The 24,264-nt window shown below is 40.6% G+C and overlaps 2 protein-coding genes and 1 long non-coding RNA gene across 3 annotated transcripts; 2 read left to right on the top strand and 1 right to left on the bottom strand.

Annotated features, from left to right (window-relative positions):
• Positions 1 to 876: 876 nt before the first annotated feature.
• Positions 877 to 20,803, bottom strand: LOC122654009. The gene is made up of 3 exons (XR_006331868.1): positions 20,790 to 20,803; positions 1,772 to 1,779; positions 877 to 995 (listed from the first exon to the last, which is right to left on the bottom strand). It is a non-coding gene; the product is annotated as an uncharacterized LOC122654009 (long non-coding RNA).
• On the top strand, positions 3,848 to 8,143 carry LOC122654008 (endoglucanase 9-like). Its single transcript, XM_043847982.1, has 6 exons — positions 3,848 to 4,307; positions 4,696 to 5,003; positions 5,220 to 5,681; positions 6,932 to 7,067; positions 7,177 to 7,349; positions 7,446 to 8,143. The coding sequence occupies exons 1-6, from the start codon at positions 3,923 to 3,925 to the stop codon at positions 7,842 to 7,844; spliced, it is 1,863 nt and encodes a 620-aa protein (XP_043703917.1). The 5' UTR covers positions 3,848 to 3,922; the 3' UTR covers positions 7,845 to 8,143.
• A 789-nt stretch (positions 20,804 to 21,592) lies between the features above and the next one.
• LOC122657112 (proteasome subunit alpha type-4-like) lies at positions 21,593 to 22,903 on the top strand. The gene is given in 3 exon segments (XM_043851891.1): positions 21,593 to 21,672; positions 21,905 to 22,279; positions 22,281 to 22,903. Coding segments are annotated over 2 exon segments (750 nt in total). The 5' UTR covers positions 21,593 to 21,672; positions 21,905 to 21,917; the 3' UTR covers positions 22,669 to 22,903.
• Positions 22,904 to 24,264: the final 1,361 nt, after the last annotated feature.

Below are 24,264 nucleotides of genomic sequence, written 5' to 3'. Positions count from 1 at the left end.
TTGCTTTTGGGATTAGAAGGTTTCCATATCGAGGAAGACGAGAGATTTCGTAGATTATATTTCCTATTCTCGTGTCTCCACGTGTCCCATTATGAGTGGTTGGAGTATTTTACCTGTAATAGATGTGCTCCTACCATCTTGCATGAAGGTGCCCATTAGCCAATATCACTGAATAAAAAATAAAGGAAATAGTTTTCTGTCCGAGAGTGTGGCTTATGCCTGTATTCCCATGTGTCTATCTCTCTCCTCAAAACTAGGGACAGAGGTATCTTTTCATATGAGGAGAGAGATAAAATCATGGAAATGCTGCCTATAGAGAACTTTCTCCCAAAAAAATAAATAAACATTGGGAAAATTGTACTGCCACCCCCTGAGGTTTGTATTAAATATAGAGTGATCCCCTGTGTTTCTAAATTATACAGCCACACCCTCTGAGTGGACGGTGAGTGAACGGTGTTAAATAATATATTTTAAATACCAACTTGTCCCTCTTCTAATATCTTGTTAATACTCAGTTGGAAATTCCAACTTTGCCCTCTTCTAAGATTATAAACCAAAACCTATTGCAAGACAAACCCTTTTTACTGTTGTCTTCATCCCCCAATTGAAGTTCTCTCCATGGATGACCTGCAACTCCATCGTTGACCTGCAAGTCCACCGCATAGGTATTCATTTATACATCTATGTCTTCTCTCCCTCAACTCTTCTCCCTCTATTCTCTCTCGGATTTTTTTCCCTACTCTCGTTGAAATGCCACTAGATAGGAAATATAAGCGTGAAACACTTTCCACGGAAGATTGTTGAAATGGGTGAATTATTGGGTTTGTGTCTTCTACTCCCACAAAAGACACAAATCTTCTTGAACCATCAACAACACTTCCTCTCTAAATGGTGCAAGTCCTTGAATTATGGCCATGTTCCCACAATGTGAGCATTTCCTGCGCATTTTCACCCAGACAGAACTTCAAAAACCAACCACCGCATCCACACATATACTGCAACTGAGAATCTTATAGAATTTAGAAAAAAAAGAAGTATTAAATTCAGGTTTCCAGGGGATCGTTCTACATTGTAGTTGTCTTATTATTCATGATGTACTCATATACTTTATCAATGTAACCTCCACAGCAAGCCCAAATGACTATCTGGCTACCAACCAGTTGTTGCTAAGAAAGGTTCAATAGCTCTTCAGTCATGACTTTGTTGATACCATCAACGGCTGCAAGAAACCCAGAGTGAAATGAAGAGGAAAATCGCACCACCACATAAAACCCCCAAATAGATTTAACAGAAATGGGAGACATACCAAATCCCGGCCCAAATCCATGTCGTTAACAGAAATTGGAGACAAATCCGGTGAGGAAGCAATTCGACAACAGTAATCAAAGATTCAGTGTGAGAGAGAGAGAACGGGGAAGAGACATACCTACAGGAAGTTCTACGATGTAGTTCAGACCCACCCGTCCAGCTACGCAGAGGATTAAGCACGAAACCTGTAATATAGGAAAATCAGAACCGACGTCACTGTGTGTGTGAGAGAGAGATAGGATAGGGGAAGTGCAGAAAGAGAACGTAGAAGAAGAAGGAGAAGGACGTCGTAGGTCGTCGCCGTTCGTCACAGATCTCGGTGATGGTCTCAGCAGATCCCACATTGCAGTTCTCAGTGATGGTTTCAGTAGATATCGCCGGTACGGTCATCACACTTCTCTGTTCGTGTAGCAGGCAGGAGATGGCGTTGAACACTGCCTCAGAAGATCGCCATCTTTAGAACCATAAACCCTTGAAGTTGCAAAGGAAGAAATCGCCATCTTCTGATTTGAGTAACAGGGCAGGCGAAGGGGGTGGGAAGGGTGGTAAGCTCAAACCCAAATAGGGATACATTAGTCATTTTAAGTCATGAATTTACCAATACCGTACCACTTAACGGAAATGATATAATAGAGTGGAGCTGACTGTAATAATTAACCAAACCTCAAGGGGTATGACTATATAATTTAAAAATACAAAGGATCATTTTGTATTTAATATAAATCTTAGGGGGTGGCAATGTAATTTTCCCCGAAACATTTTATGGTATCTTCATGAAGCAGAGAGTACGCCGACACTCTTTTACACTCACATTATAATAGAACATTTTTAAAATCAATATATGTTAATCAAATAGATAATATTTATCCACCGACACTCTTAGGCTCTTTCTTAGCTCTACACTTGCATTATTTGTGGCACATTTTTAAAATCAATATCGTAACGACTAATAGATACTATTTAAAATTTTCCTTGTTTTCTTAATAACTTAATTTGCTGAGCTAAGAACGAAGAAGCGCCGAAGACCTTGAAATTCAATCATGGTCTTCTACGGACAGCTGTCTCTCACCAGCTTGTTTTTGAAGTTAAAATATGGGAAGTGCTCGAACCTATCCAGCTGTCTTCAAGAAAGATCCAAAATTATAAGGTGGAGAAAGGTTGAGTTAATGACGCTATTTTGGACGAGTTAATTAATGACTGGATGAACTCGTTATTGGGATTGATTCTCTTGCCGACATTAAGGACAAAAGCGAACCAAACGATTTAAGTGTAAGCCTACATTTAAGGTTACGTTTGGATGTCCAAAAAAAATTCAAAAAAAGTTGAATTTGAAAATAAAGATAGACATATAAGTCAATCATTTGATCATCATAATTTTTATCTCATATGATAATAAAAGAAAAAAAATTAATTTTTAAATAAAATTAATATCATCAATCAATCCAGATCAATATAGACCAATACAGTATCCAATACACATTCGTAAAAGTCCTTGATATATAGAAAGATATTTATATGGTAATGTAACCAAGAAACAACAGGTAATGCTTTGAATTGAAGTTAATCCCTTAACCTAAATGAACTCTAACATGGAATGACTTGAATTGGCTCAGTGGCTCTTCACCACTAATAGCAAATCCAATTTAACATGAACATTGCATTGGGAGCACACGTTGAACCAAAAAATCGGTTTGGTTTTCTTTGGTGAAGGGGTCAATAGGTGAAACTCTTTTGTGCTGCCATCTCAACTCCCAGTTAGGGATGTAAACGGATTGGATTCGGCTCAGATAGTGCTATATCCGCATCCGTATCTGATTACCTTTCGGATGGATTTGAATAGTACTAAATGGATACAGACACCGATACGGATTGGATATCTTGTCTGTTTATATATAAATATAGCTTTTCGGATAGCTATAGTCTCTCCGTATCCATATCCGTTTAGCTTTTAAATGAATTTGGATAATATTAAACAGATACGAACACGAATACAGAAATGAATTTCTGCTATTCATTTACATCCCTACTCCCAATGGATTAGGAATTACAGCCAAACTCGTTCAGGAATACCCGTCCCAACGGATTGGATGGATGATCCAGGTTGTTCCTTCCGAGTCAATCCGTTCGAGCAGATGGAAAGAAGGAATAATTATGTGAAAGGTGGGCCAACCGGCCAGTAGGTGAGAAGATATGAAAATTGCTTTTTTTCTGGTAAACAGGACGATATGAAAATTGAGAACAAAGGAAAAGGGTTGAGAGGTGCAAGGACATTGTTTGGTGAGTGAGAAGTCAATATCAGTAACTAAACTTGTTAAAAAAAATAAAAAATCAGAGACACCACTCACCATCCAAAATAATATACAAACCACACAGCCACACTCGCATAGAAAGGAAAGTGAGTGAGAGAGAGAGAGAGAGAGAGAGAGAGAGCGATTAATGCTTGCTTTACTTGCACTCCCCTTCTTCACCCTCTTCTCCCCTTTTTCTTCTTGATCGATCCTCTGCAGTAGAAGAGAAAACAGAGCTCTTCTTCATCCTCTTCTCCCCCTTTTTTTTCTTGATCGATCCTCAGAAGTAGTAGAGAAAACAGAGAGAGAGAGAGAGAGAGAGAGAGATGAGTATGTTTGGGCGTGATCCATGGGGAGGACCACTGGAGATAAATGCAGCAGATTCAGCTACTGACGATGATCGGAGCCGGAACTTGCAGGATTTCGATCGTGCAGCTCTATCTTCACGAGCTCTCGATGAAACCCAACAGAGCTGGTTATTGGGTCCAAGTGAACAGAAGAAGAAGAAGAAGTATGTGGATCTAGGTTGCATCATCGTGAGCCGAAAGATCTTTGTTTGGACTGTGGGAACCATTCTCGCTGCTGGATTTCTCGCTGGATTAATCATCCTCATCATCAAGACTGTGCCTCACCATCACAAGCCACACCCTCCTCCTGATAATTACACTCTCGCCTTGCACAAGGCTCTGATGTTCTTCAATGCCCAGCGATGTAAGTAACATGCTCCTTTTTATAGTTCTGATACTGCCATAATTAAGTAGTTCTGCGAGTGCCCATTTGAGATCTGGATCTCATTGTCTCAGAACAACCCAGATCTGGTTTCTTCATTTTAGCTTGTCGTTGATATACAATTTCTCATTTTTCCCTAGAAATTTGCTTCTTTTTTAATGTACGCATCAAACACGCAGCAGACAGCTGCTTTTTTGCCTGGTATCTTATTTAATCTACACTTTACATACACATATCAGAGAGAGAGAGAGAGAGAGATCTTTTATTTATATTTCTTCATATTCACTTGAAGGGTGTGTGTGTGTGTGTGTAAGATTAGAATCTGATGTGTAGGTTGTTTTTCATTACCATTTTATCTTAAAAATTGTAGCTGGGCCGCTGCCGAAGCATAATAACGTTTCATGGAGAGGAAATTCCTGTATGAAAGATGGTCTTTCTGACCCTGCCATTCATAGAAATTTAGTTGGTGGATTTTATGATGCCGGAGATGCTATCAAGTTCAACTTCCCTCAATCTTTCAGCTTGACCATGTTGAGTTGGAGTGTTATTGAATATAGTGCAAAATATGAAGCTGCCGGGGAGCTCAACCACATCAAAGAGATTATCAAGTGGGGAACTGATTTCCTCCTCAAGACATTCAATTCTTCTGCTGACTCCATTGACAGGATTGCTGCACAGGTAAATTAGAAACTCCCTGATCCTTTTATTGATTGAGGCAGTAAAGTTTTGTCCTTTCTCATGCTGCTGATTTAGAATCACTTCACATCTCTTGATGTATCCATATAGTGATGTAGTTTTTTATAAAATCATGGTTTTTTGTATGGTTATGTTTTCCTGGTACATTTCGAATTTGAAGCCATTTGTTTCATAGCACTGACAATGAGAACTTCTCAGATTGGCGTGGGTGATACTTCTGGAGGGAACACTAGTCCTAACGATCACTATTGTTGGGAGCGCCCTGAGGACATTGATTACCCTCGAACTGTATATGAATGCCATAGTTGTTCAGATCTTGCTGCTGAGATGGCTGCTGCTTTAGCTGCTGCATCCATTGTATTCAAAGACAGCAAGACCTACTCACAGAAGCTTGTCCATGGTGCCAAAACACTGTTTAAGTTTTCAAGGGATCAACGAGGTAGATACAGTCCAGGAGGGTCAGATCCTTCACATTTCTACAATTCCACTAATTACTATGATGAATATGTGTGGGGTGGAGCATGGTTGTATTATGCTACTGGAAATTCTTCCTACCTTCAACTGGCTACAACAACAGGCATAGCCAAACATGCTGGTGCTTTCTGGGGAGGCCCAGATTATGGTGTGTTCAGCTGGGACAACAAGCTTGCTGGTGCTCAAGTAAGTGAACGGAGACACTTTGTCTCATGTTATTTTGTTTGTCCATCTTTATCTGTTACCCATCTGGTTTAGTATGAGCATGAGTGGGTAGGTTGACATGCTTTAAATGCCTGTACTTCAGTTAGACTGGATTTGCAGTTAATAAGTCTATGTTATATCTCTTGCACAACTTTCTTGAATTCTCATGGGATTCTCAGAATGGATTTGGCTCCCTTGAGCTCAAGCTAAACTTGGCCTGGCAATTGAGCAGACTGGAGTAGTATTATTATTCTATGACATGGTAGTTTCCAAACCTTTTCTTACAGACAAAGCACATGAATTCTAATATTTGTGGCCCTTGTACAGCCCAATCAATCTTATTCCTTTACTTCTGCTTAGGTTCCGGTTTTGAGCAATTCTCTTTACTCCCATATCCATCAAACATGCACTTCTATTTAGCCACACTGAAGGAGCAACACAAACAAGTGTAGTACTAAATGTTCTATGATATGGATTTCAGTTATTTATTGGCATTTGTGAGTTGCTTAGTCAATCTGAAAGTTTATGATATTATGGGAAGATTGACCAGTCTATATTGATTTGATTTTTCTGTTTGATATATCTGAAAATAGCCAGAGTAAATACTCTAAGCTTGGACAAGCTAAGTCTACTAGAATGAGTTAAAAATCTCTCAGCAAGCTCCTAGACATAGTTCTACCTAATGTCATTTGAAGTGGGAATCGAAGTTTATGATTTGATCAGCATTTCAAATATAAAAAAATGTTAACATGGATTTAATTTTAGTGTTGAAACTTTTAATTCATGTAAGGAATCTGTTTCTGTGGATGGAAGTGATGGATTAGTTTGCATTTCATACATGTATAGTGTTTTTTTATAACAATTTTTGGAAAATGACTTCTTAACTTTGTGAGTTTTGAATGTTTGTGCCTTGCATAGTTGTCAAGGTGTCGCCTTGACGTCCAGGCTCCCTCCAATGCCTTGGGTTGCCTAGACGCAGTGACAACTATGGTGCCTAATGTGTTTGAATATTGTTGTGAAGTTCCACTTATGTGTTAGGTTTTTGAATGTTCTTTGCCTGGAAAGAATTCTTTCACTTCTTGAATGAACTTCTTGACATTCCTTTGAAATTTTTTACAACTATTCTTGAAACTTGAATGAGAGGAGATGATGTTAAATTTAAGCATTCTGCAACTCCTACATGACTAATCTTCGTGTTGAACTATGCTCATCTTTTCAAAACTGGTTTTCAGGTGCTTCTGAGTAGGTTGAGGCTGTTCTTGAGTCCTGGGTATCCATATGAAGAAATGCTAAGGACATACCACAACCAGACTAGCATAATCATGTGCTCATATTTACCAGTTTTCACCAGCTTCAATCGAACGAAAGGTTTGCACTTCCCCACCTCATTGACCATGTGTTGGTACCTTTTCTAATGTAACTTTGGAATCTAACGAACAGTCGTTCTCTCTCCCCTTATTTCTTGGTCATCTTGCAGGAGGTTTGATACAATTAAACCATGGAAGGCCTCAGCCTCTGCAGTATGTGGTAAATGCAGCATTCTTAGCTACTTTGTACAGTGATTATCTTGAAGCTGCAGATACACCAGGATGGTATTGTGGACCTAATTTCTTCTCAACTGATGTTCTACGCGAGTTCGCAAAGACCCAGGTTTGTATCCGTTTTCTCTTTGTAAATAAGGACATAATTACTGTGTAGAAGATTGTTGAGTTGTTAACTGAAGCTGAAAAATCTGGTTTCTGGCAGATCGATTACATCCTTGGCAAAAATCCTCGGAAAATGAGCTATCTTGTGGGCTTTGGTAGCCACTATCCTAAACATGTACACCACAGAGGTGCATCAATCCCTAAGAACAGGGTAAAGTATAATTGCAAGGGAGGATGGAAATGGAGGGACAGTAAGAAGCCAAATCCAAATACAATTGTTGGAGCTATGGTTGCTGGCCCTGACAAGCATGATGGGTTCCAGGATGTCCGTACTAACTATAATTATACAGAGCCAACTCTTGCCGGCAATGCTGGTTTAGTTGCTGCTCTGGTGGCTTTGTCAGGTGAGAAGCCTGGGATTGACAAGAACACAATTTTTTCAGCAGTTCCTCCAATGTTTCCGACTCCTCCCCCACCTCCGGCGCCATGGAAGCCATGAGGTTGTCAATGATCAGTTCTAACCTGTCTCTCGAAAGTCTTGTGTAAGCTAAAGCATTTGTGACTGCAGTGCATTGGGACTTTTTGATTGCTTTAAAGGAAAGAAAGCTCCAATAATGGTAACAATGATGATGCAATACTACACCATGGGAGTGAATGGAATTGCCATTTTGCCCTTGAAGCTGCATGTCTGTCTGTCTGTTTGGATTTCATTATACACAGTATGTATGTATCATGTATTCTTTTGAAACACTGGAGTTCCATAATTCTAAACTTTTGTAAGAAAATTTCATTTTATGATAAGCAGTCTCTTCTCTTGTAGTTGTAGTGGAAGGATTTAGTACTGGCTAAAAAGCCATAGAGAAAGGCATTGTTGTAACAAGTACTGCAGTTTCTTGTACCTAAAAACCAGTTGTTGGGCTTTTTGGTTTCTCATTTCTGTCAAGAGATTTATTTTATTCATAAAAAACAGAATTTTCAAGTTGAAATATTAAAAACAGATGTGACAATATCATTTCTTAGTTATCAATTAAAATTTTGTTCATATTACGGTAAGGTTTCATTGGCACTTAGTGGTCACGGGTTTGAGTAAGGAAACAGGTTTGAGTCAGGAAACAGTTTCTCTGTGAAGAGAGAGAGAGAGAGAGGGGGAGGGGGGGGGGAGGGGGTTGTAAGGTTGCTTGCATTATGGTCCTCTTTAGACCCCACAGTGGTGAGAACTTCTGTAGTGGCTCCGCTCTCTTTGTATCTGTCATTAATGAATACGAATTTCAGATTCTTTTGTCTCTTGGGTCCTATCATAGAACAGAGGTGTTGTAGAGTGCTAGAATAATTAGTTCTACTTGATAGGGGCATACTTCTCCTTTTTTGTGTTTATGTTTGTTCTCCCTTAGCTGATTCTTATTTAGGTATCCTAGTCTGAATTGGCAAGGGTTGTTTTCCTATTCCTAGTAGGATTAGAAAAGCTTTCTTATTCCTAGTAGACTTTCCTATTCCTAGTAGGATTATTGTAACTCGTTGAATATAAATAAAGGGGCTTGGTGATTCATATTGATCACTCAAGCATTCAGTTCTATAGGGCTTCTAACATGGTATCAAAGCAAAATTTGATTTAGGAAGGAGTTCTCAAAGTTTTTTTCTTTTTTTCTTCTTCCCCCCCTCCCACGGTTTCTGTTTTCTCCCTTCTCCACCACTCTCGGCTCCTCTCTTTCACTCAGGGCAACATCTATGAGGTGATCTAATGGAGATTTAGATGCTGCCCTCAACTTCACCTCATTGAAGACTGAAGATTACAGGTGTGACCTACTGTCGGCAAATTCCCTCCACCATTGGAGATTGTGTTCTTCCCCTAAAAGTTGAAGATCGATTTCTATTTTTTTTCTGGAGATTGGTTCTTGCTATTCTTGGTACACACCCCTTCCTGTTTGAAGACTGCAGTATTGGATCAAGTCAAAGACAAATTCAGCTTTGCGATTTCTCTCCAAACAGTTTTTTGGCCCAATTTGTTGAAATTAGGGCTTCTTATTGGCTCATCAGAATCAGCTCATATTTTGAGGACTTGTTCTCTACTACAAGAGGGAACCTCGACCTCAGTTTCAGCCTAGTCTAATGGTTTTGGAAATTCAAAACCTAGTTCTCTGCTCGATTTTGACAACTGCCCTGCTTGGATTTTTTATTTACTCATCAGAAGTTGCTGATTTTTTTAAGACTTATTCCATACTACCTGCATAGAATTCGATCCAAGTTTGAGCCTATTCTGACGGTTCAATTTGTGGGAATTTCAAAACCTGTGTCTTCTTCACTTTCCATATCATGTCTGATCTTACTTCAGCTAACTCAGATGGATCTGGTCGTCCAGAGTACCTTCCTTTTGCTTCTCCCACTAAACTAGATGGGACTAATTATTTGATGTGGTCAAGGTCTACCTACTTTACTATTTCTGGCCGTGGCTATACAAGAAACCTTACAGGCAGCCTTCCCAAACCTGTTGAAGAAGGACCTGCCTTGACTCGGTGGTTATCTAATGACTCTATGGTAATGTCCTATCTTATGCATTCTATGCATTCTTCCGTTGCACTCGATTATCTTCTCCTTGACACTGCTGCCCAGATATGGAAGGCCGCAAATGATACCTATTCCGAGGTTGGGAATGATGCTCAGATATATGAGTTAAGAAAAAAAATTCATGACACTAAACAAAATGAGTTGACTATCTCTCAATACTATGCTGAACTTCGAAGTGCTGGCAAGAACTTGATCATTACTTTGATTATCAGCCCACTACTGCCAATGACATTGCTGCATACAAGAAGCATGTCGATAAAATTAGGATTATGATTTTTTGGCTAGCCTTAATGTTGAATACGATCCAATTAGGGTTCAGATTCTCAGCAAGGATCCCTTCCCTACATTGGAACAGTCCTATGCATTGATTCATATTGAAGATTGACGACGTGCAACTATGCTTAATACTACACCTCCGGATCGATCAGCTCTACACATTGGGACTGGTTCTACTCCTCCTATTGCTGGAAATGCTGAGTCTAAAAAGGCAGCAGTCAAACGTGATCATTGCAGTAAGTTGTGGCACACTAAGGTCACATTTTGGAAGATACATGGAAAACTAGCCAACTTTGAAGCTAAGCGTGCGGCCCAGAAATCGAAAAACAAAGCTAATCCTACTGAGGCTGTCACTACTACTCCTCCTACTGACATTGGACTATCCAAGGATGAACATCAGGCTTTCCGTCGTATGTTACAGGCTTTCACTACTTCTACTACATCGACTCCTGCCAGTTCTTCCAATCCTCTAGGTTCAAATTTAGCCCACTCAGGTATTTCTTTTGCTGGTCATTGTGCATCGGTAGTCTCTCCCTGGATCATAGACTCCGGTGCCTGATCATATGACTGGATCCTCCAGCCTATTTCATTGTTATTCTCTTACTTCTGGTAAAGATAAAGTCCGAGTGGCTGATGGTTCTCTCTCTTCTGTCTCTGGGAAAGGATCTATCAGTTGCTCTCTTTCTCTAAATTTATCATATGTTTTATATATCCCTAAATTTATCCCTAAATTTATCACTAATTTTCTTTCCATCAGTAGTCTTACCCATGATTTAAATTGCAAAGTAACTTTTTTCCTTTCACATTATGCTTTTCAGGATCTGGCAACGAGGGCGACAATTAGATGTGGTAAGATGTATGATGGATTGTACCTGCTTGATAACGGGAGTCCTACTTCACCACCACCACTTCCTTCTCCTCTTTATCAAAGCTCATTAGTCTCTTCTGAACTTCAACAATGGCATAAAAGACTAGGTCATCCCCCTTTAGGCATATTGTTTTTTTTATTTCCAATTTTAGTTAAAGAGTGAAATAAGGACGAATTTTTTTGTGAGGCCTATGTTTTGGCCAAACAATATTGTTCCACTTATTCTATTTCTAATAAAAGAAATGCTTCTCCTTTTAATCTTGTTCATTCTGATGTTTTGGAACCTAGCTGAAAACCTTCCCTCAAAGGCCATCGTTGGTTTGTTTCTTTTATTGATTATTATTCTCGGAGTACATGGGTTTATTTAATACATAACAAAAGTGATGTCTTCTCCTGTTTTCAAATTTTTCATAAGATGGCTCAGACCCAATACAATGTCACTCTCAAGATATTGTGGAGTGACAATGGCAAAGAATATATGGATGGTCGGTTCCAACACTATCTTGCTGCCCATGGAATCCTCCATTAAACCAGTTGTGTCGATACCCCAACCCAAACTGGTGTGGCTGAAAGGAAAAATTGCCACCTCCTTGTGGTGTCTCGGGCTATTATGTTTCCCCATTCTATTCCTTCCAATATTGGGGAGATGTTATCCTTACTACAGCCTATCTCATTAATAGGCTGCCTACCCTAGTCCTTGACTCACAAACCCCTGCTATTTTATTACAGGGATATTCCTCCTTTGTCGTTCCACCTAAGGTTTCTGGTTATGTCTGTTATACTAGGCATACCAGATCCCCAGGAAAACTTGAACCCCGTGGTGTCCATTGTATTTTCTTGGGATATTCTCCATCCCAAAAGGGTTATAAATGTTACCACCACCCCACCCGTAGTACCTTTGTCAGTATGGATGTTATCTTTCATAAAGCTCTCTCCTATTATCCGTCTACACCTCTTCAGGGGGAGACTTTTAGGGAAGATGTGTTGGTTGAGATTCCTGTACAGAATCAACCGAATATTGAAGACAAAGAGGATTTTCCCCATGGGGAGAACTTAGATGATGCTGAAAATCTTATTGCTGAAAATCCCCTTTAGAGGGAGTTGACTTCAGTCCAACAAACCATTAGGGAATTTCAGAAGAAAATTAATGATTCTAATTTCAAAACCTACCACAAGGGACATTCCAAAAATAGGCAACTACCATCCACTGCAGCACCAGTACCAATCCAGTTGCCGGCTCTAGAACCAGATCGTTCTCCAGGTAACATCTCTTGTCCTTCTTCTCCTGACTTACCTATTACTCATCGCAAAGGTATTCGGGCTTGTAGTCGGCATCCTATTCTCATGTAGTCTCTTATGATTCCCTTTTTCCATCCTTCTGTACATTTGTCTCTTTTCTTTCTTCTGTTCGTATTCTCCAAGATTGGCAGGAAGCTTTTACAAATGAAAAGTGGAAGGCAACAATGATAGAAGAAATGAAAGCCTTACAAAAGAATGATACATGGGAGCTTGTGGTTCTTCCTCCAAGAAAGAAACCAGTTTGATGTAAGTGGGTGTTTGTAGTGAAACAGAAGGTAGATGACACTGTGGATCGATACAAAACACGATTGGTGGTAAAGGGATTTATTGAGACTTATGGGATCGACTATCAGGAGACCTTTGCACCAGTTGCAAAGCTGAACACTGTCAAAGTACTACTATCTTGTGCAATAAATCTGGGATGGGAATTGCAGCAGTTAGATGTGAAGAATGCCTTCCTCCATGGAGAGCTTGAGGAGGAAGTGTAAATGGATATTCCACCGGGTTTCTCATGTGATAAAACCAGCATTAAAGTGTATAAATTGAAGCATGCTTTATATGGCCTGAAGCAGTCACCCCGTGCATGGTTTGGATGGTTTTACAAGGCTATGGTTTCTGTGGGTCATACGCAGAGTAATGCTGATCATACCCTGTTTATAAAAAGGAATGGTGAAAAAATAACCATTCTCATAATCTATGTGAATGACATTGTGGTCACCTGGAATGATAATAATGAGATCAACAAAATGAAAACTTTTGTCATACCACCATCCCTCATCTTAGGGAAATGTGACGGGAATACCCCTGTATTCCACACCGAACTACAGGATCGATGCTTTGCTGTGACATGTATACTACCTGGGTTCTTATTCAAAAATATAAGAACAACAATCAGAGTTGCAGCGGAATAAATATGTAATAGTTAATCCAAATATGATAGGAATTCTAAATGATAATTTCATTATATGGATAACGGTTCCAGTTTCCAACTGATCAGTTTAATATCACAGATAGCAATTAATAATACCTAAGGAAGAAAATGAAATAAGATTCTAAGGTTATGGTTACAGTAATCCAAAATGTTAACCAATAAGAAAGAAGCAAAGTTCCAATCAAAGGGCTCCTAGCCCGAACTACGGAGCTTCATGAGCACACTCATCACACAAGTAGTCAAATGTATGCTCCATCTCTGGTTGACCACCCCAAGCCTCATAATCCTTACCACCCAGATGGGCCGGGTCCAACTCCACTGGGTCCACCGTCCCTGCATCCATGTCTAAAAACAAAGGTTCCCGAGGGATGAGCTTACACAAGCCGGCGAGCGATCAAACCAATCACAATCATACAATAATAAGTACAGTATACACATCACATATGATGCATGAATGTTTTTGTTCAATTTTCCCTAGCAACAAGATTCTAAGTCGGGTCAAGCACTATAATAACACAGGCAGCATCGTCGACAACCGGTACCATAAACAGATGACAAATAATAGTGCCATAGAAACGGATGGTATTCTAACCATGTCGATCCCATATTACCAAGAAAACCCTCAAGGCCGGACTCACTCACCAAGTTGTCCGCGAGCCCCAATACAAACCCCGTCCTGGCGTCTATTGTAATACAGTCGGTGACTTCTCGGTGGGCTACCCCAAAATACGATTGGGACCCATGGGTTTGCCCGACACCTACACCCTTGTCGGAAGGGTCGTAGTACTAGGTATGTTACATCCTAACCAGCAAACAACTATTGAATGCATATGTATATATATATATATATATTGCACCATCCACCATAACATAGCACTAGGGCGACCAAGAGGGCTCCAAACTCCACTCTCAAGGCTTTGAGTCACCATCCATCATCCTCCAAGCATCAAGCATGGTAAGTTCATCTTCTCCAAACTCCATTCTCAACTCTCGATCTTCTTCTCTAACCAATTCTAGGCTAGGGTTTAGGGTGTTTTACCTGAAATTTCTTGTATTGTTTAGTGTTTAACAATGTTTCTATTTGATTACTCCGTGAATGCAACCATATTTGAACCAGATAGGTTACCATCGGTGACGGTTTCATGATTCGACATGATCTCAGTAGCTCTATTTTAGGTTTTTTGGGGAGATTTGCCCAAAATCGAATTTTGTTGCATAGCCTAGGGCAAAACTCATGATGCATCGATTAATTTAGGGTTTAAACATCAAGCACACACCAAAACACACACTTATTAGTATAAATTTCCGGTTTCAAGCCTATTTGCTTCGAAACAAAATTTTTGCTTAATCGGTAGTATTGTATTTTTGCCCAAACATGAGATTTTTTGTAATGTCCATGAATGTGGGGTTTTTCTTCCGGGTTTGCATCGAATTCTTTTATATACTTCACATGTTGCTTTGTTTTAGGGTTTTTAATTTTATTAGATTTTACTGCAATTGGTTTGCTATTTTATTTATAATGTAGAATGCACACAAGGTGTTTGTGTATTGATGTTAATGAATTTATATATATATTGTTCTAATCAGGGTTTACTTACTCTTGTGCCCCTTTTTACTTGTGTAGATTAGCCATGGAATTCGACGAGTGTTTGTTCCATGAGCCCAGGTATGTAGAATTGTGGGGTGACCTACAACGCGCCTCAGTCATACTCGAGAGGCGGGTCATTGTAGAGGATTTTCGCTCCTTCCGAGTGGCGGAGAGGTTTGCCCATCTCGGATGGTCAAACATTCTTGAATCAGAGGACAACTACTATCCTATGTTAGTCTAATATTTTTATGCCAAGCTTGAGTTGGACGACATTGGCGCAGAGGGACATCGACTCACTACCAGAGTCATGGGGTGGACATCAATATCACCACCGCCGAGTTGGGGGAGTTGTTGGGGATATCCATGGCAGGTTCACGCAAGTACGAACCTCCAAGGTGTGATTACTCGGCCTTCCTTATTGATGAGGAGTACATGGACATAATCAAGAACCTACACCCGGAGGAGATAACCTCTCGACTCCTCATCAAGGATTACTACCCATCACTCCGCATCCTTGCGCGTTTGGCGCAGCTAGTTTACCTTCCCTCAGGTGGTCACAAGCACCAAGTAAGTATTTAATCTATTTTTTTTTACTACCCCATGGTTTGAATCGTTAAAATTTCTAACTCTTGTTTTCTATCTCTTGACAAGTCTCAAATATGCAGAGCTACTGTGCCTACTGCCTCTACACAGGGTGACCACTGTGCCTCCCAAATGTCATTATTTGGACTATGGGGCACCGTGGTGAGTACCCTTTGGATGGAAACTTGTCATATGCCAAGTTGATCACCAAGATTCTAAGCCGGTTCAATGTTCCTTTGAATGCAACTCGGCCAGCCAAGGTGGTGATTCCAGTCAACAAAACTACACTGACAAAGATGAAGATGATTGGGAGAGAGGGGAGTGTAGAGTTATCACCGGAGAGGTCAGCCAGGGATGGTGATGGTGGTGATAGTTCTAATAGTTTTGATGATTCTGATGGAGATGGTGGTGATGGTGCAATGGCTCCTCCAGCTGCTAGGGAGGTCAAAGTTACCTGGGCCTCTACACGTGCATCAGTACGGGGCCGTGGACGGGGAGGTGCTGCCTCTATAGGCCGTAGTGCCGCTACTACAGGCCGAGGTGCTGAGGCATCTAGTTCCCAGGTTCATGAGGATCCTCCTCTACCAGAGGGGGTGCGAGATATGTTGAGTGTACCAGGTTGGGGGTACATGGTACAGAGGTTCTCTTCCATGGAGAAGATGTTGGAGCAGAGCCTTTTTGCCTTAGAGAAGAAATTAGAGGCCCAATACAATGATCTAGTGGCTTTTGTGAATGCGGGGTTTGATGACACTGACCAGAGACTGGGTGACATCGAGTCTTGTCTGATGATGGACAGGGCTGCAGCTAGAGTTGGGAGGGTAGACCAACTTAGGCACAAGATAAGGGGAAAGAGATAGCACCAGATCAGTCCTAGGATCTATTTTAGTTTCTTACTTTAGTATGTTCTTCAGTTTAGTTTAGTTTACTTTCAATGTTTTAGGTGATAGAGAGTGCAGAAGGAACATTTGTACTTTTCCTTTTACTTTTATTTTAATGTAATCTGGGTTATGTCGGCCTTGGACAACCTAAGTATGTAAGGAAATCTTCTACCTAATACAATTTTGTTTCAGTCATCAACATGTCTCTACCTTAATTTCTTATTTGTGTTTGTCAAGATTTTATATTTCAAATCGTAACACATAATGAATCGAGATGGATTAGATCTGGTAGTGTACATGGTAGGGCAAAAGCGGCTCTGATACCATCCTATCACACCCCCATCCCTTAACCTAGGAAAATATGACGGGAATACCTCTGTATTCTTCATCGAACTACAGGATCGACGCTTTGCTGTGTTATGTACACTACCCGGGTTCTTATTAAAAAATATAAGAACAGAAATTAGAATTGCAGTGGAATAAATATGTAATAGTCAATCCGAATATGATAGGAATTCTAAATGATAATTTCATTATATAGATAACGGTTCTAATTTTCAACTCATCAGTTTAATACCACATATAGCAGTTAATAATACCTAAGGAATGAAATGAAAAAAAAAGATTCCAAGGTTTTGGTTATAGTAATCCAAAATGTTCACTAATAAGAAAGAAGTAAAGTTCCAATCAAAGGGCTCCTAGCCCGAACTACGATGATTCATGAGCACACTCATCACACAGGTAGTCAGATGCATGCTCCATCTCTGGCTGACCACCCCAAGCCTCATAATCCTCACCACCCAGATAGGCCGGGTCAAACTCCACTGGATTCGCCGTTCCTACATCCATACCTAAAACCAAAGGTTACCAAGAGATGAACTTACACAAGCCCAGCGAACGATCAAACCAATCGCAATCATACAATAATAGGTACACCATCAATGCATGCTAAAGTATGCACATCACATATGATGCATGAATGTTTTTGTTTAATTTCCCCCTAGCAACAAGATTCTAAGTCGGGTCAAGTACTACAATAACACAGGCAGCATCATTAGCAACCGGTACCATAAACGGATGACAAATAACGGTGCCATAGAAATGGATGGTATTCCAACCATGTTGACCCCATGTTACCAAGGAAACCCACGAGACCGGACTTACTCATCGAGTTGTCCGCGAGCCCTCAATACAAACCCCATCCTAGCGTCTACCGAAATACAGTCGGTGACTTCTCTGTGGGCTACCTCGAAATACGGTCGGGACCCATGGGTTTACCTGACACCTACTGCCCTGTCGGAAGGGTTATAGTACTGGGTATATTACATCCTAACCAGCAAACAACTATTGAATGCATATGTATATATATATAATATATATAATCTCACACGTGCGGGTGTAGCTTGGAGATCGAGTCCATAGGGCCTTAATCGGAGGCCAACTATCCTCTCGTCTCTCCTGCTTACACCCACACCAAGTATCAATACAGCGGGTGTGATATCGAAATAACAGTCGACCGGTCACCACCCAAATCAAATCCATCAATCAATCACTATAAAGAATTTCACATGTAAAGTATCCTACACTATCCGTATCTCATTCTCATATATAGTATTATGCATAACTGATCATGTTTTATCATGTTTTATATCTAATCCTATTAATAGTCAAGATAAAGTTGAATCAATATGCATAACACTCATAAAATCAGCATGCACAACTAGCTTGATGCCTAATGAGAAACACATTGTAGAACAGTTCAAACATTCGATCCACTAACAGTCAAAGTATAGGTATCTTTCTCTCTTGCACGGTGTACGCTCCTCCTCCCATACGTATATACTAGCCTATATATAGGTGTACAACAAGTGAACTGAGGTCTGGGGTTCAAATCCCAAAATAGCAGCATTTGCACTAGGCGACTCATGCTCTGCATTTCCTGGAGGTTCATGCATCAGCCGCCTGCTGCATTGTGCACCAGAGTCTGAGAACTCAGTATTTGGCATGGATTGCTCCCAAACTTTGATCAATGGTCAAGGGGCCTTCAAGGTTAGTGTGAGGGGTATCATTGGCCTCTAGTGTAGCCATTAAGCCAATGAGTTTGATCCCATAGGATCTAATAGGTTAGCATTTGATTCTTAACCCAAAATCTCTAGGAGTGAAGATCTACAATGGGGTTTTATGGCATCCAAGCCAAAGGGTTGGGGATGGTCTGTCCTAGGGTTTCAATTGATGCTCTAGGCACCCAATTAAAGAGATAAATCATTTAGAAAGAAAAGCCCTAGGGGTTGGTGTAAGATTGGATGGATTCCAATCCATTCCAAGTAGGAATAAGCTTAGAAATCACATAGACTTGAGAGCTTACCAAAGGATTCGCTATAATAGCCAAGGGAAGGATTTCTATTGTTGAAATGGAGCTCCAATTAGCTATTCCCATGAGCTCCAAGATCCAGGAATGGAGGCAGCCAGCTAGGAGAGTAAGGTGAACTTAAATGGGTCTTCAATGGAGGTGGAATCTTCCTTCTTCACTCTCTCCTCTATCTTCTTGCTAATTCCCTCTTCCTTTCTTGCTCTCCACGTTTTCCCCCCTCAGTGTTGTGAAATGAGAGAAATAAAGTGAGGGTAGGGTTTTTGTTGGGTATAGCTAAGTGTCTTAGGTCATGTTTGGTTGGGAAGCTTGCCTAAGATCCAAAATGGGTTTGAGTCAAGGTGGAACCCAAATAGACCATAGGTTCATGGGCTTAGGGTTTAGATAAGTCATTTGGTAGCCTAAAATAGGTAATGGCTAAGCCCTAGGCTAAGGCATGGTCGATCCAAGCTGGTCTTAGCTTCACAGAGAAGCATTTCGACATCTGACAGCTCATGTACTGATGGTTCATGCATCATCTGCCAGATATCTTGCTGTAAGAGCCGCCAGCCCCAAATGACAGCTTTGAAGGTCCTACAGGATTAGGGCCTCTTGAGTGGGTCCAAACAAGCGAGGTGGCTAATAATAGACATCAAACAAGAGGGTTGGCACAGCCAATCTCCTAAGGGCATAATTGGAAATATAATAATAGACATCAAACAAGAGAGTTGGCATAACCAATCTCCCAAGGCTCTAGGGGAAGAACAGTTCGGTTTGTGCTAGGGAAGACGAACAACAATGGAATTCCTACTCACTCGGCTCATCACCGAACCGAATGAGTGGGGGCATTTGATATATGTAATCCTGTACAACCAATCATACTTGGCCACGTGGCATTTTCAAAGATCGAACAAGACCGGGCTGAAAAAAATATAACAAAGCACGAGTCGAGATTGATTGGCATAGGATGCCGCCCACGAAAAACTAATGTTGGAGCTCGGATCAGTAGTATCATGGTTGAACCGATCTTATTATGTATATTGATCAGCAAACAAGCTAAGGATAGAATCACTTCACCTACTTCATGCACTTTGCGTGACTTAGGGTCATGCTTTCCACATGACTCTCTATGACAAGTGTCCACACCAGAAAAGCTCCACCTATGCATCTCGAAACTAGAACGATGGTCTAGCACCGATAAAGTGCATATGATGATCTACGATCTTAATCCTATAAACAGCTAGGCATCGCACAGGTAAAAGGGGATTTTTCATTTCTTATATTTCTCAGCTTTGAGATTATATGTTGTGCGAGGTCTAATTTAGGCATTGGAGCTAACTCCACTAGCTCAGACCGGTACTCCTTAGCCTAGTTTGCTATTCTGTGTAGGACGGTTCATCTCCAGATCAGCTCGACCAGATCAGTTGCTAGAAGTTCTAGTGGAGATCTTGTTGTGGAGAGGAATGATGGCCAGTAGCAGCTTGCTTTGGATAGTTCAGTGGAGATTCCCCAAGAGCCAAGTAGTTATCAACATGTGTGCAAGGGTCCAATGGATGGAGGGGCCTATGAAAGAAATGGAGAAAATCAATCCAAGAGTTGGTGATTCATTCATTCCTCCCTATAATCCTAATGGGAAGAAGGTCAATGTTATGTATATGTGATTGGTTGTTTGGGTCTGTTGCCCTTTGTTCCTCTTTGCATGGTCTCCCTTCAGCTTTATTAGGTTGTACGATTAGTCCATTGGTTTGTTGTGGAGCTTTCTTCTTGTTTCTTCCTTGTTCTTTCCCCTTTTGTTTTTTGAAGGGGAAAGATTCTTTTTGCTTCGTTAATATATTTTCATTCATCCAAAAGAAACTTATCTGCTGCAAAGGAATCTGACTTGGGTATTGAAGAGTCGTCCACCAATCGAAGCTAGTTCTCCCTTGTTTGTTTGATCTTTTGTGTAGGTCATTCCCGAAAGAATAGCCGAACGATTTTTTGCCACAACAATAACATAGGGGGAAAGATTGCTGCCATGCTGCATAGCATAATGTAGTGCCTCCCTATGTCTATCTCTATCCTCCCTCACATCAAATGACATATCTGCCCCCTATTTGTGGGTGGAGAGATAGACACAGGGAGACTAGTGTACGCTCTGCAGTTGGATAGAAACTCATCCCAAATATATCTTTCCTTTGGCGACTACCCTAAAAAAAGGGGGGGGGGGAAGTGTTCTCTGTGGAGGAGTGCAGGGGCCACCGCGTGTGGCAGCCAATGAGAATGCGTGCTGTGGCATATGTGGGGGCGGGTGTCAAAATCAAACCGAAACCGTATAAACCAAAACCATGAAAATAAATGGTTCGGTTATGGTTTCAGAATTGATGCCATTTAGTTAAACGGTTTGAACCGAACCGAACCGTTTAAACTCTTAAATGTACATAAATGTGCCAAAATCAAGTAGAAACCGTTTAAAATCGAAAACCGTGAAACCATTTAATAAATGGGTCAGTTATGGTTTCATAAATTGAGACCGTTTAATTAAACAGTTTGAACCGAACTGAACCATTTAACCGAAATTGGACCGTTTAACTCCCATAGCATGGCGATCATTTCGTTCCCCATTGTGCATCAGCATGGTTTGTGCCCCCATGAAGAACATTCTCCAAAAAAAAAAAGGAAAAGAGAATGCTACATGTCATGTGCGATGCTTCTCGTGCACCTACACACAGGGACGTGCGAAATGACCATTGCAACTCCAGGAAATTGCCCCTTTTCATGGAATGTGGTGGTCATGTCACGCATACTGGGTGCGGGAGCAGGGCACTGCACGCGCCCAAGCGTTCTTCTCCCCAAATAAATAAATAAATAATGCTTTTCTTGAAGCAAGGGCAAGGTTTTCCTTTTTTATACTTAACGGACTTTGGGCTGTTGTACTTCCAGAGTGCCGGTGCTGCAATCGCATATCTTTTTCATCACGAAACAAAGGAGAGTGTGAGGGGCTATTGACTTCAGCAGAGGTAATATTTTCCACTTCTTTGTTCTGCTGTTTCAATTTGTTAAAACTTTGTTTAATCGGTCTAGGATTCGTTTTTGATTCCTCTTTTTCGATTGGTTTTCTGGATCAATCGGTACCTCTATTGTTAGATATGGTTTAGTTTTGTTATATAATTTTTATAATAAATCCTTTGATGGGGTTCTGAACTGTAATCATTCTTCTAATATATTGGGTTTCCTCTTTTTGTTTTTTAGAGTGATTTCAGAAATGTCTCGGAGGTATGATAGCCGTACGACGATCTTCTCACCTGAAGGTCGCCTCTACCAAGTGGAATATGCCATGGAAGCGATTGGAAATGCAGGAACTGCTATTGGAGTATTATCAACAGATGGAGTTGTCTTGGTAGGGGAAAAGAAGGTGACTTCTAAACTCCTCCAAGCATCGAAATCCACCGAGAAGATGTACAAAATCGATGACCATGTGACCTGTGCTGTAGCTGGTATAATGTCTGATGCCAACATCTTAATTAACACTGCCAGAGTCCAAGCCCAGCGCTACACTTATGCTTACCAAGAACCAATGCCAGTAGAACAGCTTGTTCAGTCTCTATGTGATACTAAGCAAGGTTACACAGTTTGGTGGGCTCCGTCCATTTGGTGTCTCGTTTCTGTTTGCTGGTTGGGATAAGAACTTTGGCTTTCAGCTCTACATGAGCGACCCAAGTGGCAATTATGGTGGTTGGAAGGCGTCTGCGATCGGGGCAAATAATCAGGCAGCCCAGTCAATGCTTAAGCAGGACTATAAGGATGACATCACCAGGGAAGAAGCTGTTCAGCTTGCGTTGAAGGTACTTAGTAAGACCATGGACAGCACTAGTCTTACATCAGATAAGCTTGAACTGGCTGAGATCTTTCTCTCTCCCTCTGGGAAAGTGAAATATGAAGTTTGTTCGCCAGAATCCCTCAGTAAGTTGTTGCTCAAGTCTGGAGTAACCCAACCTGTTACTGAGGCTTCCTGAGTTTATTCTCCTCTGTTACTGTATTTCAATAAATGACTTAGTTTCAGGATTTTTAGTTTATCTTCATATGTTACTTTATGCTTCACTTGGATTGAACATCTTGAGTCAAAGATTTGATGATCCACCTTATAGGTGGAACTTTGAACAATGTAGTTAATTTTTCGTGATATAGTTTGTCATTTGAAACCAGTTGTGCTCTGATACAGTTTCTTCAGAGGAAACTTTAATTTCATGCGTAGATCTTGCACAATGATTTTATTTTGACATGAGAACAAATTTCTGTACTGGAACAGTTATCTGTTTAACCATATAAGTTGGCTCTGTTGGAAATGATTGTGTGACACAAAAAGTTATCTTCATTTTACTTGTTTTTTTTTTTTTTTGCAGTGGAAATATATTGCGCTTGACTTGGTTTGAATAACTTTAAGCTTATTTTTTCAATTAGTTTCCTGCTAACTAAAGCACTCCAAGACCATGGTGTCATGACAATTTTTTTGCAACACGACCATATGGTATACGTGATTCATGCTTGATGCCAGTTCTTCAACATTAAGATATGATGATTCTAATGCTTTTTATCTTTGAGACAGCTTATTCTTAGAGCTGTTGGAGTTAAGAATATGCTTGTAAAGGTGTTCTGTCATGGGGGTAATTGTCTATGGGGATTTTTGTGAAGGTAGAAGCTGAATTTATCTGGGTGACCAGTCGTAATGGGTGAATAGTAAATGGGTAGTATAGTACAAACCTGTGATGCAGTCAAAGTCCATCGATTGGGCTATCAAGTAGGCCAATATTTGGCCCATCTCATGGGTCAAATTCTGTCATATTTGGTTCATATTTTTCTGTACCGAGCCAGCAACTGAAGGGGATATTCTCAGATCTTGAGTGGGCCCCATGACAGCTGTGGAGATTAAATTGCAGACAAAAAATCTCTGATCATGGTGCTGTTCACGTGAACAGTGTCACAGCCCATATTGCTATGTGTAGGAATGCTTCTAGAAAGATCCTGTGGGGTCCAAGACAGCTTGCGTGTAGGCCTTATTGGAAATTCAGTTTTGTCTATGCGTGGGGGTGATGGAGGTAGCCAATATAGTTTCCGTTTTATTACTTTCTAATTTTGTTATCTTCTCTGTTGTGTAAGTTTCTTAGCAACCAGGTTAGACTTTCATATTTAGTAAGTAGCAGTCCATGTAATGGTTGTCTAAAAACTTAGAAGAGTTAATTAGGGAACAAGACTGTCCTTGTTTTAATTTTGGAAACAAGTCTTATATATTGTAATGGGTCCCCAAGATTGAATGAATGAAGAAAAAGCTTGGTTGTTTAACAATGATTACTGTGGGATGCAGTGATGTGAGAGACCTATGAGAGGGTGAGAGGCCCAGGGAAGAGTGGGAACAAGTCAGTCCTTGTTTTAATTTTGGAAACAAGTCTTATATATTGTAATAGACCCAAGCAGTCTCCCCAAGATTGAAGGAATGAAGAAAAGCTTGGTTGTTTAGCAATGATTGCTGTGGGATGCAGTGATGTGAGAGAGCTATGAGAGGGTGAGAGGCTCAACCCACTTTATTCCCCTTCTTCTTCGATTTCTCCTTCTGA

Source organism: Telopea speciosissima, chromosome 3 (genome assembly GCF_018873765.1).
Source record: "Telopea speciosissima isolate NSW1024214 ecotype Mountain lineage chromosome 3, Tspe_v1, whole genome shotgun sequence".
Lineage (NCBI taxonomy): Eukaryota > Viridiplantae > Streptophyta > Magnoliopsida > Proteales > Proteaceae > Telopea > Telopea speciosissima.
This window is presented reverse-complemented; position numbering and strand designations above follow the sequence as displayed.